The sequence below is a fragment of the Labeo rohita genome, unplaced genomic scaffold (genome assembly GCF_022985175.1).
Source record: "Labeo rohita strain BAU-BD-2019 unplaced genomic scaffold, IGBB_LRoh.1.0 scaffold_98, whole genome shotgun sequence".
Classification (NCBI taxonomy): Eukaryota; Metazoa; Chordata; class Actinopteri; order Cypriniformes; family Cyprinidae; genus Labeo; species Labeo rohita.
The window spans coordinates 82,959-103,363 of record NW_026129942.1 but is presented as its reverse complement, the minus strand read 5'-3'; the positions used below and the strand labels follow the sequence as shown (position 1 = coordinate 103,363).

General features: G+C 38.7%; 1 protein-coding gene across 1 annotated transcript in view; it reads left to right on the top strand.

Moving 5' to 3' along the window:
• The first annotated feature begins 2,555 nt into the window (after positions 1–2,555).
• myo15ab (myosin XVAb) overlaps positions 2,556–20,405 on the top strand; it is a 48,150-nt gene continuing 30,300 nt past the window's right edge. Inside the window, 17 exon segments of the mRNA XM_051105388.1 lie at positions 2,556–2,925; positions 3,147–8,382; positions 8,488–8,929; positions 9,442–9,524; positions 9,607–9,670; positions 10,241–10,350; positions 13,230–13,304; positions 13,403–13,499; positions 13,799–13,902; positions 14,210–14,273; positions 14,378–14,491; positions 15,080–15,241; positions 16,651–16,764; positions 18,760–18,818; positions 18,904–19,027; positions 19,205–19,300; positions 20,212–20,343. Coding sequence (XP_050961345.1) covers positions 2,556–2,925; positions 3,147–8,382; positions 8,488–8,929; positions 9,442–9,524; positions 9,607–9,670; positions 10,241–10,350; positions 13,230–13,304; positions 13,403–13,499; positions 13,799–13,902; positions 14,210–14,273; positions 14,378–14,491; positions 15,080–15,241; positions 16,651–16,764; positions 18,760–18,818; positions 18,904–19,027; positions 19,205–19,300; positions 20,212–20,343 — 7,446 coding nt within the window.

The following is a 20,405-nucleotide window of genomic DNA, read 5'->3' as shown; positions in this document are numbered from 1 at the left end:
TAGATCTATCACTTTATCTTCCATTTTGTCACCTGTGGGGTATGACTTTTATCCAACTATAGAAAAAGATAGCAATAATAGCCTAAATAAATTATGAGTTTCAATAACGTCCTTGTGTCATTTTAATTGTGCATAGTCATCAGTCATTTTTACACAATCATAATTCTTCTGCTAATCTGCTTACTGACTGTCCTTCAATGGCAACCTTGTTCAGTTAGTATAGATCTGCAGTATGGATCACATGAAAGTATGGAATAGTATAGGAAAATATTGTTTTTATTGTGTTATTGTTTTTAACACTAAAGGAAAAATTGAAGGTGATATTGATGGATTGATTGATTTTTATTTTTTTGGTAATGGGTTTGTTTGATGGTTGTTACATGTTTATTTAGGTTAAACATTGTTATTAGAGTAATAATGTTAATTGTGTTGTATAGGCTTCAAAATCCCCACATACCTACAGATCAAATGAGAATAGTTGGATACATGGTTGTTAATGTGTAAACAAAAGCCAGAAGAATTATACTTTGCGGTTTAAGCCTCTGAAAATTTGCCTATGATTGACTTGAGTAAATAAATACAAAAAAACAGGTGTGGTAATACTAGTAATCCTCCATATGGTGGCAGTATAACATACTGAAAAACATTTAAAATATACAGTATGGTGATTACGGTGTCCTCATTGATTTTCTCAGAACCAATTTTCTGAGCCATATTTCATCGTAGATATTTTTGTATCAGCTGATTTTAGATTTGAGTTAATGTTTAGTTCAAATTATTTATTGTTGTCTGACTGTTCCTGTTTACATGTTTTTGCAATTAAGTCTATTTAGACTCATTATACAGTACAATATGTTTTCTAGGCATGCAAGTCATAATGGTACTTTTTGACATAATTATGAAGTTGCAAATTAAATTTTAGTGTTGCTTTTTTAGTGCATTTACACTGCTAATAAGAATTTTCTGAATAACCATAGAGTTGACGCAATTCTTGCATTAATCTCCCTCTCGCTCGCTCTCTCTGTCTGTCTGTCTGTCTTATAGGTGTCAGTGGGTCACCGAAGGGAATCCAAAGGAACGTGGTTTGGTCTTCATTGTACACACACCCTCATGAACACCCATATCCCCATTTAAGACAATTATCATTATTCACCTTTGCACTTACTCCAATTGGGGACGAAGCCACTACATTTTTAATTACTGAAATTAGAGTGTGTCAGTGTGGAGTTTTTAAGTAGTTCTTAGATGCCAGGTAACACCAGTTCTTGGCACTGACCTGGTCACTTCTATGGTTACAACCTTACGTCAATATTTGTAATTACTCCTGTGCGAGTGCTCCAGTGACACTTTGATTGTTAGTGATCATGTATGAAATATTCAGCTACTTCTAATTAGTAACCTATAAATCAACAAGTCATTACTTTTCAATGCACATCAAGTTGTGTATAACACTGAAAGTGAATTAACTTCAAATGAGGATATTGCAGTCTTGACAGTATATAAGGATCTGGTCTAAAACTGGTTATCAATTATTCTGTGGGTGCTTGAAACGTGTGTATATGTAGTATTTTAACAATTTATTCTGTTTACAAGTCAAAGTCATTGTGACTTGTAAACAGAATACGGGGCCTTAACCATTATTAAGTTAATTTTAGATTATCTTAATTTTAAACCAATTTTGTTAAGTTTGTGTTATTTTCTTTAAAGATTGAGTAAGTGTAGCTCAATCACACGTCAGTACACACTTGCATTCATGCAAGCATTCACCACCATAGATTTGGGTGTGTGTGTGTGACAGAGTGTGTGCAAGCTTGTGTAGTAACGGGCCTCTATGCTTACATTATTTATGCTGGAATGAGACCCAAGCTTAAGTTACACCAAGGCAAGTAGAGCTGACAAATTAAGGTTCCTTCTACAGCGTTGCAACAGAACTAAAAACCTGACACACATCCTCTCACTTACACAGACACACAGCCCTTGTCTGAGTCACTCATGGATGGCATTATCATAGTTGATGACTGCATCTGTTGGGATAATCTGTTGGTTCCTTTGCTAAGAAGTACAGGTAGGTTCGACTCTCTATCTTGATGATCAACAGAAGAAGAAAAGAGGAGTGTGTGGGTGAGTGTAAGGTTATAGAAACACACAGAGGCACCTCAACAAAGGATCTCTATCTAAGAACATCAGCAAGAGGGATCCTTCTTCTAGACCACTTCTGGTGTGGCCTGTGGAACGATGTGAACAGAGATTTATACGCTCTCTGTGCGGACTTCATCTATGACAGTACTGAGAAGAGACTCACCTACAGGTAAGATTATTTTTTCCCCTTTATCATTCATCATAGGCAAAATTTGGAGGAAAAGTATTTATTAAAAAAAATAAGAGTAGTATAGCATACAACAGTGTAATGTAGTTTGTAAAAAGCAAGTCTGTTTTTGAATAGTTTCTTTGTGTGTGTGTGTGTGTGTGTGTTTTCATGGAGATTCTGTTTAATCATATTTTAATTTGTCTTTTGACAGAAAGGCAGTATACTAGCATGGTTTTAGAAGGATAAAATGCCAGGCAAAAAAGATTTAAAATCAGCAGCCAAGAAAGGAGGAAAACCGGAGCCAGAAAAGAGTAAACCAAAGGAAGAAGAAAAGAAAGGAAAAGATGACAAAAAAGGAGCAAAAGATGACAAGAAAGGTGGGAAAGATGACAAAAAAGGAGGAAAGGATGACAAAAAGAAAGGTAAAGAGGAACCACCCAAGGGTAAAGGGAAAGATGATGGTAAGAAGGGAAAGGATAAAGGCAAAGGAAAGAAAGAGGTTATTGAATCTGAGGAGGGTTCAGATGCTGAGTTAATGGATGAAGACTTGAGCGATGAGGATGAGGATGAAGAGTCCGATGGAGACCAGAGAAAGCGTGGTGGAAAAGATGCTAAAGGTAAAACTGCAAAGGGAAAGTCCAAATCTAGACAGCCTGACTCTGATGAAGATGAGGATGATGAAGAAGAAGATGAGGATGAAGAAGAAGAGGAGGAAAGTGAAGAGGAGGATCGGAAAGCAAAGAAGAAATCAAAAGATCATAAATCGAAAGCTGAGGACGATGGAAAGAAGAAGAAAGCGAAAAAGAAGGAAGAGCCTCCGCCTGAACCTCCGCCTGAGAGAAAAAGAAAAGAGGTCTCAAAAACACCTCAAAACTCTTCATGAGGTTCTCTGGATTCAAGAAGAAGAAGAGCTCAAAGAAGCGTCTTAAGAGCACTTCCAAGCTGTTCCTTGGACTTGGCAAAAGGAAGAATCGCTTGCTTAGGAAAAAAAGGAGAAAATCTCTCTTGAGAAATGCTCCAAAGTTCATGATGCGTTTCAAAAACAGCAAGAAAAAGAAAAAGGAGAAAGAAAAGAAAGAGCAGTCAGGACCAAAGCCAACCTATATGCTTATCAGATTAGGTGGAAATTCTAAAGAAGCAGAGAAGAAGCCAGGATTTTTTAAAGGGCTTTTTGGAAAAAAGAAATCAGGGGATGGGGCTGGTTTTAAATATAGGGGGCAATTATTAGGTAAGATTGCTGGAGCAACTAACTGGCTCACCAAAAGGTTCCTTTCCATTAAGGGGCGTCAGAGTGGAAAGGACCGTGATGCCTGGGGGCGGAAGAACAACAAAAAATATCAGTTTCCTGCTGGCAGTCGCCAGGCTAGCATCCGAGCTCCTTCAGGGTATCACAATTATGGATATGAGCATGACAATGGGGGATATGACTATAATAACCAGGGCAGGATGGATAGGGGTGCATTCCACAGACAGTCATTCCAGAGGCGCTCTAACAGGTATAATGAACAGTATGCTCATGTGCAGGGACACTCTTCATATCCACAGCAGTACAGTCAATATGAAGAACCAAATAACTATTATGACATGGAATCACATCATCAAGGCTATTATGAGTTGCAGGATGGATACTATGACCCACACACAGCCATACAGGATGAGGGTGAATATTATGATGATGGTATGGACTACAATGACCCTTATGGAGCTCAGGAGCAAATGGGCAATTACCCACAGGAAATGGGCTACTATAATCAACAGTATCCACTAGACCCTTATTTTGATGATGGCATGGAGTACTATGATGATAATCAGTATCCAATGGGGAATGGCTATGATCTGTATGGGAATGAAATGGATCCATATTCCCAGACTCAGTTTGGATATTATGATGACCTTCAGGGCCTCTATGGTGACCCATATGAAGCTGAAATACCAGGTGATCCATATATGGATGCTTATGGGGATTATGAGGATCTATATTTTCAGGACTATCAGGTTAACTACAGTGAAACAGATGTTGATCCATATCTGCAGTCTTCCTACAATATGTATGATCCATATGGTTATCCAATGCAAGATATTATGGAAGGTGAAGAAGCTTATGGAATGTACGGTGAGAAGTATGGAGATGTCTCAATGGAATTTATGCCCCTTCATGGAGACATGGAGTTCAGAGTCCCAAGACCCCAGGTTAAGCTTTTTGGTAAAGAAAGGATTGATGTTGAGCTTCCTCCTTTGCCTCCACAGTATGATTTTGAAGAAATGTCAGACATACAGTATGAAAATTATCCATATGTACCGGGTGCCTCAATGGATGATGGTTTTTCTCAACCAGTTTATCCTCAAGAAATGTTTCATCCTACACTGCCTCAAGTGCCCACACCAACAGCCATGCTAATTAAGCAAGCAAATAATCCCCAGGGATTTGTCAATCAACATATGTCACCTATGGCTCAAGCTGGTGGATTTCCACCATCTCCCACACCAAGCAGAAGGTCTATAGCAGGAATGGCCTCCCCTCTGCATAAGCCTATGTCACCCATGGCTCCCATGGCACCTATGGAACCCATGTCAAGTTTTGGAGAGCCAGTAATGGAAGTTAGACGCTCCCCCGTACCGTTACGCAGACCGAGCCCCCATGCCTCCCCACAGCTATCCATGCATCCTGCTGCTCCACTCCCTATGAGAAGAAGCCCATCCCCACAGCCCTCTGTGCGTGGCATTGGAGGCATGGGAGCACCTCCATCCCCAAGACTAGCCAGAGGTGTGCCCTCTCCAATAAGTCAAGCTCAACACCCTCCATCTCCAATTGGACGCAGAATGAGCCCACCTGTTTCTCCAGCACTTTCTAGACGTTTTCAGCCTCAGCCTTCATTTAGAGAAGGGCCACCTGCTTCACCAACAGTCCCTAGGCGTTTCCAGCCTCAGGTTCCATTTAGAGAAGGTCCACCTGCTTCACCAACAGTCCCTAGACGCTTACAGCCTCAGGCATCCTTCAGAGAGGCACCACCATCTCCCCAGCCAATGCCTGGCCGTATGCCCTCACGAGCTCCATCTCTCTATACCAGCCCTCCTGCTTCACCTCGTGCATCTATTCGGAGGAGGAGCCCACCACAGTCCCCTCGTGCCTCAATTAGGAGACCCAGTCCACCCTCCTCACCCTCACAAGTTCATCGTCCATTTGGTGCCAAGAAATTTCAAGCCTCCCCATCTCCACCTAGGCGGATGAGTCCTCCATCTTCCCCTCAGATGGGTATGAGACCCATGCCCAATGTTCAGCAGAGAGATTTTCAGAGACCACAGTCTCCATTAATGGCTCAAAGAGCATCACCTACTCCCTCTCGAAGAAGTTTTACTATGGAACCAGACTCCCAGCAACCACCACTGCAACGTAGATCCCCTTCTCCTACCCTCTCCCGCAGGTCCACTCGCCTTATGAAGGATTCTCCACCTTTTGGGTCCCCTGGAAGTCGACTACGAGGAAGGGGCCGTCCAAACATCCCCATGGGAGCGGTGAAACCATATCCTGGCAGAGGGGGTCATTCTGGAACTCCAACACAAAATGTGCGGCCATTTAGACCATCCATACGTAGTAACAGGTCCATGATGCCACAGGACTTCACAGCCTCTCCACAACTTTCAGGTCAACACACTGGGATGGGCATGAGGGAACAAAGTCGTTTCAATCTTCCAGGAACACCTGGTCCAATGAGAAACCCACAGAGACCCATTGGTCGGGGCCGTCCACTCATGGCCAGACAGTCAGTCAGGCGTGCACCTGGCATGATGCCCCCTTCACCACAACCTTCTCAAAAACGCATGCCCCCTCCATCACCTCAGGCTTCCATTAGACATCTCTCCAGACCAGCCTCTCCTCATCCATCTATCAAACATGGCTCCCCATTACCGATGCGTCCCCTTTCCCCTAGGGCTCTGCCTACTTCTGTGCTTTCTGGTCCTCCGATGTATGAAGCTTCATTTGCAACTCCTTTGCCTTTTGCCGCAGAGCCAATCCCTGTAGAATTTGATCAGATTAGTGGTGTCCCTCAGTCACCAATGTTTACAAATGCCCTCCAAAACCAAAGTGTCAGTGATGCTTTACCCATCCAACAGCCCATGTCGCCTTATGCCCCTGAGGTCATTAATGTTCCACAGGTCCCTGGTCAACCACCTTCACCAGTTCCCTCCCTTGCCCTGCAAAACCCAAATCTAAGCCATGCTACACATGTCCCCCAACTGCAACCAGTACCCTCACCATACAGTCCTGAAATGGTTGTGCTGGATCAACATACAGAACAGATGGCATCTCCACTTTTGTCAAATGCCTTGCAAAATTCTCAGCTCCGAGAAGCTTCTTACATATCGCCTATGCAAAGACCAGGTTCACCTTATGCTCCTGAAGTGGCTCAGTTTGGTGAGATCCCTGAACAACCACCTTTTTCATCTCCGTATGTTCCTCAAATGGAAGCATTTGAACAAGTTCCTATTCAGCCCGCATCGCCTTTGATCTCCAATGCAATTCACAATCCACAGCTTCGCAATGCTTCTTACAGATCATCCCTTCAAAGTCCATATTCACCCTATTCTCAGGTAGAGGCAGGCTATGATTACATTGAAGAGCCAGATGCTGGCCCCCTTCTCTCCAATGCTCTTCAAAATCCAAATGTACGCAACGCTTCTTACAGAACACATTTACGCAGGGGATCTCGTGCTCCCCCTGGCTATGGTCCTAGGGGATCTCCAGTTCTTTCGTCAGCTTTGCAGAACCAAAATATTCGTAAAGCATCATACCGAGCACCTGTTCAGGGAATGATCTCCCCTTATGCAACTGCACCAGGTTATAGGCAGGATCCTAGGAAATCTCCTTATCTGTCTGATGCATTGCACAACCCCCAACTCCGTGGTGCCACGTACCGCTTGCCTGATGGGTCATTAGTATATGGTAATCAGGTTGCAAACTCTTCTCCAATGCTTGCAGATGCGATTGGAAATCCACAGCTCCAGAATGCTTCATATAGACTTTCTGCTGGGTCCATGATAGGCATGGACCCACGGCAACGACAGTCTTTCTCACCAAACCTCTCAAATGCTCTGCAGAACCAAAACATAAGAAATGCTTCTTATAGACTTTCAGATGGAACAATAATATACCCAGACTCTCATTTACAGCAACCTTCTTCTCCAAACCTGTCCAGTGCTTTGCAGAATCAAAATCTAAGGAACGCAAGTTATAGACTTCCAGATGGAACATTAATATACCCAGACTCTCATTTACAGCAACCTACTTCTCCAAACCTGTCCAGCGCCTTGCAGAATCCAAATATGAGGAACGCAAGTTATAGACTTCCAGATGGAACATTGATATACCCAGACTCTCATTTACAGCAACCTACTTCTCCAAACCTGTCCAGCGCCTTGCAGAATCCAAATATGAGGAATGCAACTTACAGACTTCCAGATGGAACTCTTATAACAGCAGGACAACAACACCAAACCTCCCCAAACCTGTCACATGCACTTCGAAATGAGCACATTAGGAAGGCATCATATAGACTGCCAGATGGGACAATAATAATGGCTGATCAACCAATGGATCCCACATCTCCAAATCTGGCCAGTGCACTGCAGAACCAAAACATTCGAAATGCATCATACAGATTGCCGGACGGCACATTAATAACATCAGACTATGGGCAGCCCAAATCTACTTCCCCAAATTTATCAGCGGCACTTCAGAACCAGCAAATGAGAAATGCCACTTATCGTTTACCTGATGGCTCAATTATATCTGGACCAGTTTATCAACCCAAATCTCCAAATTTGGCAAGTGCGCTTCGGAATCAGGATATTCGCAGTGCTACCTACAGGTTACCTGATGGTTCCATAATAAGTGCAGAAGCAAATTATAAACCTACAACCCCAACTCTCTCTGCTGCACTGAGAAATGAGGATTTGAGAAATGTCTCCTATAGGCTTCCCGATGGATCTGTTATTTCACAAGCTCTCTATAAACCAAGCAGTCCAAATATTTCAAATGCCTTGCAGAATGAAAATCTTCGCAAGGCTACATACCAGTTACCAGATGGATCTATTATTTCAGCAGATCCTCGAAGACATAAAACCAGTCCAAATCTATCACACGCACTTCTGAATCAAAATCTCCGCAAGGCCACATACAGATTGCCTGATGGATCAATCCTCACTCAAGGATTTGTCCCCACTTCGCCACATTTAATGGATGCTCTAAGGAATCCTGACCTGAAGAAAGCCTCTTACCAGCTACCTTCAGGGATCTCCTCCTATTTGACATCCTCTGGGCAGGTGGTTATTGGACCAGATGGCCGTTATGCTATAGTTCCACCACAGAGAAAAGGTCCAGGTGGGCCAGAAGAGCACTGGGCTCAGAATGACAGAGAGGGGGAAACTGCAGAGGACCATTGGGCTGCAGAAAGAGTCTTGCCTCATGACACAGTACAGAACCTCATTAAATGGTCTATGTACCGTGATGAGAAGATGATGGATTTTCTTACCCCACCACCAGTCGGACTTAGGCCAGGGGAAACGGAGCTGCAGTGGGTACCAGATCGTGAAGGGGAGCCAAAAGGACAGTGGTATGACAAGGTAAATCGCTTTAGACATAGTGCTAATGTTAATTTTTGGCTTTCATTTTCAGTAAATGCATGATCTTGCTTGTGGTTTTTAATGCAATTCGTTAAACATTCAATATCTGAATGTTTGTATTAGGAAGGAATTATAAATAATCAGTAGGTTTCATTTTACTAAGCTTAATATTAAGTAATGCAGTCAGGTAGACAGCAATGCAGCTGTCAGATTGGGAGATGTATGTTAGCCTTTGAGCCTTAACAAAAGGCCCAGCCAAGCTCACCTATCTTCATCAGGTTTTAGCTGCAGTCTGCAACTACATCGGATGTCAGATGAGATTTACAAGGCTGATTATAACTACTCTAAGGTTACCTTGCTGACCAGTGATAATCATCTCTGCATTATTGTAAAGCAGGCCCTAGAAAAGACAACTTGACCTAATTCATCAGATATATTCTCTAATGTAATTGCACAAGTTGAATGTCTTCTCAGATTTCTTTGAATGTACTCATGTTGCATTTTTCAAACAGATGTATTCTATACGAAGCCTGCCTACTGTCAGCTTCAGGGTGAAAAGGGAAGGGGATGGAGCTGAGGACATGACACAAATGGAGTATGTCAGCATAAATATACATATGTGATTATATTAAGATGATTATTGGATATGAAATCATTCTTCCCTTATTTTTTCACAGAGAGCTTACTGAGGCAGCAGTACTTATAAACCTGAAGACTCGCTTTGATCAAGCGCTTATCTATGTAAGTCTTGCAATCATACTCCAGTAAGCATACACATACAGTCAAACCAAAACAAATTTTTGGTCCCAAATTTTTACTGGTAGTCCACTGTACGAAGAATTTTGGGGTATAATATGTGACAGTTTACTTACATAAATGAACTGTAGTGTGCTGCACCTACTAGTAATAAAATATCAAAAATTATATCTGGTGTCTAAATAATTTTTTGTTTGACTGTACGTCACAAAGATTTTAGCTAGTTCTAAGTGGATCCTCATACAATTTAGATTTTACACAGCTGATGAATGATGTTCTAATGCAAATTAATATTCACAAATTGAATAGAGATGATAACATACTTGTGCTTATCTTTGCAAAATTCTTCAGGGAAATACTTTCCTTGACCTAATGTTATTTTACAGAAAATATTCCACTGGACAGGCCACTAAGCAAAATTACTATAATTTTAGCTTGAATAAAGTTGTTTTAAAAATGATTTTCTCAAGACCACAAATACACCCTCCACCATTATTATTTAAATCTGTTGTGAGTCTAACTACACTATTAATTTCTCCCTTGTCGTCTAAACAGACATACATTGGCAGTATTTTGGTGTCTGTGAATCCATACCAACTATTTAACATCTATGGCACAGATGTGGTTCTGCAGTACGAGGGCCATGGCTTTGGAGATAACCCACCGTGAGTCTGAGCAATCTGAACTGTTCTTAACAGTTTTTTTTCCAACTCATAAAAAGGAGTAGAAAATGTTTTGGTTCATATTTTACTGCAAATTTATGTTTACCCAATTAAGCAGGTGAAATGCCTTCGTCCTTGAAAACATAAACATTGATCATAATAATAAATATTTCTTGAGCACCAAATCAGCATATTAGAATGATTTCTAAAGGTTCATGTGACACTGAAGACTAAAGTAATGGCTGCTGCAAATTCAGCTTTGCACCACAGAAATGTTTAAGGCGATACACTGCAGGTGAATAGGGTAAAAAATTAACTGATAGTTATCACCTTACTTACCCAGTTGATTGATTACATTGATAATTGCAAACATTTTTTGTAATGTTAGGCTTAAATATGCAAACATTTCATTATTTAATGAAATATGCGCTATTTGCATACATTTCTAGTTCAAAAATCTAAAAAACTGGATAAAGTCAGTTTCAAAATTCTTGTTTAATTTTTTTTTTGACATATTAGAGTCAAATGTTTCTACAGAGGAAATTTTGGGTATCTCATTTTGTCACTCCATAATTTAAAAAAAAATTAAGAACAGACAGAAAACAATATATATTTTTAATTTTTTGGCGAAAATAAATAAAATGTATAAAATCAAAGCAAATTATATATGAACAAATCCCTCTGTAAAAACCTTCAGGATATAGACAGGAATAAAAATGTAAAATTGTGTAAGTGCTACTGAAGTGGAAATTTATGGCTCAATGTAAAAGAAAAAACTCATTTTGAAAAAATGCCCTTTAAAAATATGTATTGTAATTTAAATTTATTGACACAATTAGATAGAAGTGATATACAGTGGGTACGGAAAGTATTCAGACCCCCTTAAATTTTTCACTCTTTGTTATATTGCAGCCATTTGCTAAAATCATTTAAGTTCATTTTTTTTCCTCATCAATGTACACACAGCACCCCATATTGACAGAAAAACACAGAATTGTTGACATTTTTGCAGATTTATTAAAAAAGAAAAACTGAAATATCACATGGTCCTAAGTATTCAGACCCTTTGCTCAGTATTTAGTAGAAGCACCCTTTTGATCTAATACAGCCATGACTCTTTTTGGGAAAGATGCAACAAGTTTTTCACACCTGGATTTGGGGATCCTCTGCCATTCCTCCTTGCAGATCCTCTCCAGTTCTGTCAGGTTGGATGGTAAACGTTGGTGGACAGCCATTTTTAGGTCTCTCCAGAGATGCTCAATTGGGTTTAAGTCAGGGCTCTGGCTGGGCCATTCAAGAACAGTCACAGAGTTGTTGTGAAGCCACTCCTTCGTTATTTTAGCTGTGTGCTTAGGGTCATTGTCTTGTTGGAAGGTAAACCTTCGGCCCAGTCTGAGGTCCTGAGCACTCTGGAGAAGGTTTTCGTCCAGGATATCCTTGTACTTGGCCGCATTCATCTTTCCCTCGATTGCAACCAGTCGTCCTGTCCCTGCAGCTGAAAAACACCCCCACAGCATGATGCTGCCACCACCATGCTTCACTGTTGGGACTGTATTGGACAGGTGATGCGCAGTGCCTGGTTTTCTCCACACATACCGCTTAGAATTAAGACCAAAAAGTTCTATCTTGGTCTCATCAGACCAGAGAATCTTATTTCTCACCATCTTGGAGTCCTTCAGGTGTTTTTTAGCAAACTCCATGCAGGCTTTCATGTGTCTTGCACTGAGGAGAGGCTTCCATCGGGCCACTCTGCCATAAAGCCCTAACTGGTGGAGGGCTGCAGTGATGGTTGACTTTCTACAACTTTCTCCCATCTCCCGACTGCATCTCTGGAGCTCAGCCACAGTGATCTTTGGGTTCTTCTTTACCTCTCTCACCAAGGCTCTTCTCCCCCGATAGCTCAGTTTGGCTGGACGGCCAGCTCTAGTAAGGGTTCTGGTTGTCCCAAATGTCTTCCATTTAAGGATTATGGAGGCCACTGTGCTCTTAGGAACCTTAAGTGCAGCAGAAATTTTTTTGTAACCTTGGCCAGATCTGTGCCTTGCCACAATTCTGTCTCTGAGCTCTTCAGGCAGTTCCTTTGACCTCATGATTCTCATTTGCTCTGACATGCACTGTGAGCTGTAAGGTCTTATATAGACAGGTGTGTGGCTTTCCTAATCAAGTCCAATCAGTATAATCAAACACAGCTGGACTCAAATGAAGGTGTAGAACCATCTCAAGGATGATCAGAAGAAATGGACAGCACCTGAGTTAAATATATGAGTGTCACAGCAAAGGGTCTGAATACTTAGGACCATGTGATATTTCAGTTTTTCTTTTTTAATAAATCTGCAAAAATGTCAACAATTCTGTGTTTTTCTGTCAATATGGGGTGCTGTGTGTACATTAATGAGGGAAAAAAATGAACTTAAATGATTTTGGCAAATGGCTGCAATGTAACAAAGAGTGAAAAATTTAAGGGGGTCTGAATACTTTCCGTACCCACTGTAAAAGAAACACTTATCTTTTGGATGTTTTCTTTCCACTAACACTTTATGATAAAACCAAAAAGCCCAAAATCTCAAACTTGACAGGTGCATAAAAAAGCATTTTTGACTGCAGTGTCTCCACTTATTTTATTTTTTTAATTGTAATAATATTTTACAATATTACTGTATTTTTTTACAGTATTGCACAATTTTAAATATTATGTAAAATATTATACAATTGTAATGTATTTTTAATCAAATAAATGCAGCCTTTGTGACCATAGGAGTTCAAAAACCATCAAGAAGAAAATGTATCAACCCCAAACTTTAAACAGATTTTACAATACTTTGCAGTTATTGCCAGAAATGTACAGTAAGTAAACCTGCCTTCTTTTACATGTTTGTTTACAGTCATCTCTTTGCCATTGCAAACATTGCCTACACAACAATGATGGACATCAAGCAAAACCAATGCATCATTATCAGGTCAGATGAAAGTATGTGAGTGTGTGTATTATTTGTAGAGGATGTGGAAGTATTGTATGTCTATGTAATGTTTTAGTAGTAAAATGTTTGTATTGTAGTGGGGAAAGTGGTTCTGGAAAGACAGAGGCGACCAAACTGGTTCTGAGGTACCTCACTGCTATTCACCATAAGAGGAACATTATACAACAGGTATGTGTATATAGAAAAATTAACTATACACTGAATTTTAGTCATAGACAAGGATCACTCACGTACACATATTTCTGGATATGACTTGTAATGTAGAGCAAATTTCTGGAACCACAAAAGCTGAATTTGTGTATTTATGAGGTGTGCAATGTTTGTTAATGAATGTATAATCTATATTTTTGTTTGTCTATTTAATGCTTTCCTCTATACAGATTGAGGTAAATATTTTGTAGATAACCTAAAACTCTACCTAGTAAATACCGATGAATGCTTTTGGAAGTAAGTTCCAATTTCTTAATATTTAGATTCTTGAGGCAACTCCTCTGTTAGAGTCGTTTGGAAATGCTAAGACGGTCCGAAATGATAACTCCAGTCGCTTTGGAAAATTTGTGGAGGTCTTTTTGGAGGAGTGAGTAGTCATTTTTGTTGTATACTGCTTCTGCTTATAGCTATTTTAAGTAGAATGTTTAAATGTTACAAGTTCAATCATTTGTAATGTGTCTCCCTAACTTGTTAATATCTCTCAAGCCTGAAATTGTTGCTTGAGAGACAAGGGAACTAGATCTGTACTGCCTGACCTTGTGTGAAAGTAGGGCAGTAAGGTCGTTATTTAACCTCTGAAAGTTAAAGAGAGGAAGCAAATGGAAAGAGAACTGAGAAGGCCAAGGAAAGTTCATATACATGACCAGTCTGTTTGTGTTGTTGTTGGTTATCAGAGGGGTGATCAGTGGTGCCATAACCTCGCAGTATCTACTGGAGAAGTCCAGGATCGTTTTTCAGGTCTGCCATCTCTTTTGCTTTTAACTTGGAAAAGGCTAAAGGAGCCATGTTTTAATTACTGACATTTGGGACCTAACCTAAACTGTGTCTGCATGTGTCAACAGGCCAAAGATGAGAGAAACTACCACATCTTTTATGAGATGCTGGCTGGACTTCCTACGCACACGAAACGGGCTTTCTACCTACAGGAGGCTGAAACATACTACTACCTGAACCAGGTAAATGCAGACATTTGCTAAAACGCACCATAGACATCAATGCAAATAATTTAGTTGAGAAATTAATTAATTGTTTCTTCTGGAGGATTCTCAAAAGAGCTCAACCATTTATTGAAAAAAAAAATTTACACAAAAATGAAAATTCTGTCATTAATTACTCACCCTCATGTCGTTCCAAACCTGTAAGAGCTCTGTTCATCTTCAGAACACAAATTAAGATATTTTTGATGAAATCCAAGAGTTTTCTGACCCTGCATAGACAGCAACGCAACTGACACATTCAAGGCCCAGAAAGGTATTAAGGACATCGATAAAATAGCCCATGTGACATCAATGTTTCAACCATAATTTTATGAAGCTACAAAAATACTTTTTGTGTGCAAAGAAAACATAATGACTTTTTCCAGCAATTTAGACCCCAGACTTTAGAATGTTTCTGGTATTATATAAGAATATCCTATTGTTATATGTTATCTTGTTAGTACTGTATCATTCATATCTGGAAATTCTTTTCAAAACCAAAGGTGAACCATTGTTTTATAAGAGAAGCTAAGGTATGGTTATATTTATGGTATCATTTCATGTAAGGGTGGTAACTGTGAGATCGTCGGGAAAGATGATGGGGAGGATTTCAGGAGGCTACAGAGTGCCATGGACATTCTCCACTTCAGTCCTGAAGACCAGAGCAGCATTTTCAGAGTGCTGTCATCCATACTGCACCTGGGCAATGTCTTTTTCCATAGAGTGGAGGTATTGTGCACCTAAAGGGGACCTTGAGGGTTAAAATTTGTATGGCTTAATATAACATAAATGATTTGAAATATGTGACCTTGGACCACAAAATCAGTCATAAGTAGCATGGCTATATTTGTAGCAATAGTCAAAAATACATTGTATGGGTCAAAATTATACATTTTTCTTTTTTGCCAAAAATCATTAGGATATTAAGTAAAGATCATGTTCCATGAAGATATGTAAATTTCCTACCATAAATATATCAAAACCTAATTTTTGATCATTAATATACATTGCTAAGAACTTTATTTGGACAACTTTAGACGATTTTCTCAATATTTAGATTTTTTTGCACCCTCAGATTCCGGATTTTCAAAGTTGATCTCGGAGAAATATTGTTCTATCCTAGAAAACTATACATCAATAGAAAGCTTATTTATTCAGCTTTCAGATGATGCATACATCTTAAAAAAATGACACTTATGACTGGTTTTGTGGTCCAGGGTCACATATGTAGTAGAAAACACATGAAAGATGTATGTTATTTAAAAATTCCACATCGTTTTATACACATTTTGGACTATGGGACGCTATTATTTTGATAATATGAAATGGTTGCACTTGGTGAGCTACTAGTGCTACCTGTTGCTATTTTTACTGCAACTCAAATCGGAAAATAAAATGCTGATACAATGCCACATTGTGTGGCTTTTGCTTGTAATTTTCAGTCGAAGGGCAACAATTAAAGCCATGTAAGTCTTAACTGCTTTCCTAGCGATAAGAAGAGGAGAAAAGAATGGGAAGATGCCTGTGGACAAATAAAACATGCTAAAGACCTGTCTTTGTTCTCTCTACTTTAGTCCTGATGCCTTTGAGGCTTTAAGTAGACCACAGCTACTGTAAAAGCTTACAAACGGCAGAGACAAGAAATGCTAGATGCCATCCTTGCAGGATGTAAACATGTCGATGCTTGTCATGACGCTGCAATCACCAAAGGAGTTTCTCAGTGTAGATTTTATTCAATATCAGGGGGCGTATATACATCACCACCTTTAAGCTCTTTCAGTAGCTGTGGTCATCATATCAGTATTTTATATTCCGAGTTGAGTTGCTGTAAAAATAGTAACAGGTAGCGCCAGTAGCTCATTGAGTGCAATCATTTAACGACATCAAAATAATGGCGCCGCCACAGTCCGAAATATGTATAAAACTATGTGGATTTTTTAAATAATGTAAGTCTTTCTTGTGTTTTCTACTACATATTTCAATAAGAGACATCATTTAAGGTATATTAAGCCACCGTACAAGTCTTAACACCCTGGGTTCCCTTTAAACATTTGAAAAGTTCCTTCAGTAGTTTTGTGCAAATATATGAGCCAAGTAATCAGTCTTGTGGACCGTGTTCTTTGGATTCTCTGTCTCAGACAGAAGTGCAGGAGACAGCTGGTGTGGTGAGCACTCAGGAGATTCGTGCAGTAGCCGATCTGTTGCAGATTTCTCCAGAGGGTCTGCAAAAAGCCATCACCTTCAAAGTGACGGTACATACATCTCTGAACAACAGCATGTAGCCTTTTGGGCCACTTTAATTTTTAAGTATAACAGATTCGATGGCAAAACCTGTCTGATACTCACAAGTCTGAGTATATGCACTCCAGTGAACTCCAGTCTTCTAATACGTTTGTTAACACCTGGGGCAGAAAGAAAGAAAGAGAAAAAGAGTGAGAGAAAAGAAGACAGTGTAATGACATGTAAGCAGGTTACTGTTAATGAGTTCCAGTAACCTAGTTTAATTATTCTGAGTTCAGCTCTGTGGAAACCACAGTAATCTAATCAGGGGTTGCTCAGGGCTTGAGTAATCTTAACACCTAATAGCTTCTTCACTGCCAGGATACCTTAACATTACATCACACAAAGATCAATGAAGGTTAGCGAGGTCAGACAAGATAAAGTCAGGTCAGTTGTGTTACAGTAGTGGTATTCACAACATATTTTGTATTTATAGAAAATAGAACATTAATGTCCTTAATAAGCACATTTTTCCCTGTTGCAACAAATAAATAAATAAATAAATAAATAAAAATAAAATAATTATATAACTTAGTTGTGTTGTATTTATCCACTATGGTTGTATTTGTTGTACTCCCTTCAATTTATGCTGATTTAAAAAAAAATCATTATTAGTAAGTTCAGAATTGTTTTACTTATTTATAATAATTTATAATAATGAGTAATTGTAATTAATGAATGCTAATTTACAAAAACAGGAATTCCAAAAACACAGTTAAGTAATATGTGACCCTGGACCACAAAACCAGTCATAAGGGTCAATTTTTTTAAATTGAGATTTATACATAATTTGAAAGCTGAATAAATAAGCTTTCCACTGATGTATGGTTTGTTTGTTTGTTTGTTTTGTTGCTGGTTTATTAGCATAGGACAATATTTGGCAGAGATACAACTATTTGAAAATCTGGAATCTGAGGGTGCAAAAAAATCGAAATATTTAAAAAAAAAAAGCGTGTTTAAAATTGTCCAAATGAAGTTCTTAGCAATGCATATTACTAATAAAAAAATTAAGTTTTGATAAATTTACGGTAGGAAATTTAGAAAACATTTTCATGGAACATGATCTTTACTTAATATCCTAATGATATTTGGCATAAAAGAAAAATCAATAATTTTTACCCATACAATGTATTGTTGGCTATTGCTACAAATATACCCGTGACACTTAAGACTGGTTTTGTGGTCCACGGTCACATATATCAATATATCAGAAATACTATTTCTTATTATGGAATGAAATGTGACATGCATTTTTTTTTTAAGATTCCATCAAACACTTTTTGTCATTTCTAACACATTTTAAGCATTTTTCGCTTGACTCAAAGAGAGGTGTTACATAAATACAGTGTGATTGCCAGTGTGTTTGTAGTTTGTGTCATGTTGAGCATCTTGCTCATTTAATAAGTAAAGCTCTGCTATCCAGAGCTCACAGGTTTGTGTTTACATCACCACTTACTTGGATCAGCTGTCACATAACACTGTATCAGTTGCACAGGCTGACTGTGACTGTGTGACTGACATAGAGTGTGTGTGAGGGTGAAATTGTACCCAGGCCTGTTTTCTGACTTCCGGGCAAGATGAGTCATACCAAAATTTAGATATTTCTGGGCATGTCATGAAAAGATCTATTCAAAATACAGTACGAAGTGAAATAAAGTGCACAGTGTAGTAGAAAATATACAGTACCACAAAAAGGTATGAAAGCAATTTTTAATGTGGCGTAAGTGGGATAAAGTGTTTCAGTGTATCACAAATCCTGGTTAGAAACTGTAATTCTCAGAACCGAATCCATATCAAATCAAGTCTAAATATTTTAGGGGTTTCTATATGGGTATCCTTACACACCTTACACATGCATTTACTCAGCCATGTAAAGACTAGCTTTTCTTTGTCTTAAAAATTAAGATGAAGTATTTATTAAACATATTCAGCATCTAAATGTGTTGTGATGTTTGGTTTTGTCACAGGAGGCAATGAGAGAGAAGATATACTCTCCCCTCTCAGTAGAAAGTGCTGTGGATGCCAGGTACACATTATGAGACTTATTTTCTAGTTATCTGCAATATTTTTTTGTTGCATTTCAAGTATGTTTTTCTCTTCTCCATTTATAGAGATGCAGTTGCCAAGATCCTTTATTCCTTGCTCTTTCAATGGCTGACAGAACGTATCAATGGACAGGTCTACCCTAGGAATGAGGCGCTGTCCATATCTTTACTGGATATATACGGGTTTGAGGTATACAGTGACACTCCTGTACACTCATACAAACACACTTTAGATACATTTGTTACCTTAAAGCTAAAGTTTGCTGTTTTTAATTTGTTGGAATTTAGACCTTTCTGAACTGAGACAAGCAGAAGTATAGTTATTTATTGGATATATGTCCATGTCATCTTTATATGTGTTGTCCAGAGCTTGACGTTCAACAGCTTTGAGCAGCTCTGTATCAACTATGCTAATGAGAGCCTGCAGTTCTTCTTCAGCAAAATCATTTTCAAACAGGAACAGGTGAGTATTATATGGAAGCCTGTTTCAGTCACTGATACAAACTCGCAATTCTGACTTCATGATATAAAGTCAGAATTGCGAGATAAATGTACAATTCTGACTTTTTTCCCGCAAATGCATGTTTGTATTTTGCAATTCAGAAATTTTTTCTTGCAATTCTGACTTTTTTCTTAGAATTGTGAGATATTTACTCGTGATTTTGAGTTATAAAGTCCAATTTTGAGGGGGGAAAAACGACTGGTATGTTCTCAGAATTGCGACTTTATTTCTCAGACTTCCGAGTTTATGTCTCGAAATTTTCACTTTATAACTCAAGAAAATAACTTGAGAGAAAAAAAGTCAGAATTGTAAGACAAAAAGTCGTAATTACCTTTCTATCTTGGCTTCCGTAGAATTAATATGCACACTACTGTTCAAAAGTTTGGGTTCGTAAGATTTTTTTAGTGTCTCTTGTGCTTACCGAGGCTGCATTTATTTGTAAAAAAAATAAATGCATAAATAATAATAAAAATAATTAATAATACAGTAAAAACTGCAATAGTGTGAAGTATTATTAGAATTTACAATAGCTGTTTCTATCTTTATATATTTTAAAATAAACCTGAATTTTCTGCAAAAATCAGTCCAGTCATCATTTTCACATGATCTTTTAGAAAGTATTCTAATATGCTGTTTTGGTACTCAAGAAACATTTCATATTATTATCAATGATAAAATCAGGTGTACTGCTTAATTTCTTTCTTTTATAACATAATAAATGTCTTTACTCTCAGTTTTATTCAATCTAATACATAATTTCTGAATAAAAGCATTTTCTTTAAAGAAAAATCTTACTGACTCCAATCTGTGATTTCTCTGAAATACTGGTTTCAAACATTAAACTGCATTAATGTTTCTGCACGTATCTGTAGGAAGAGTACAGTCGAGAGCAAATCAACTGGAAAGAACTGACCTTCACTGACAACCAGGCATGCATAGACCTTATCGCTGCAAAGCCCCATGGGATACTCCGCATCCTTGATGACCAGAGCTGCTTTCCACAGGTTGCAAACTTAAATTTTAATGTTGAATGGGGATAAATGGGGGAAAAAACAAAATATTAACA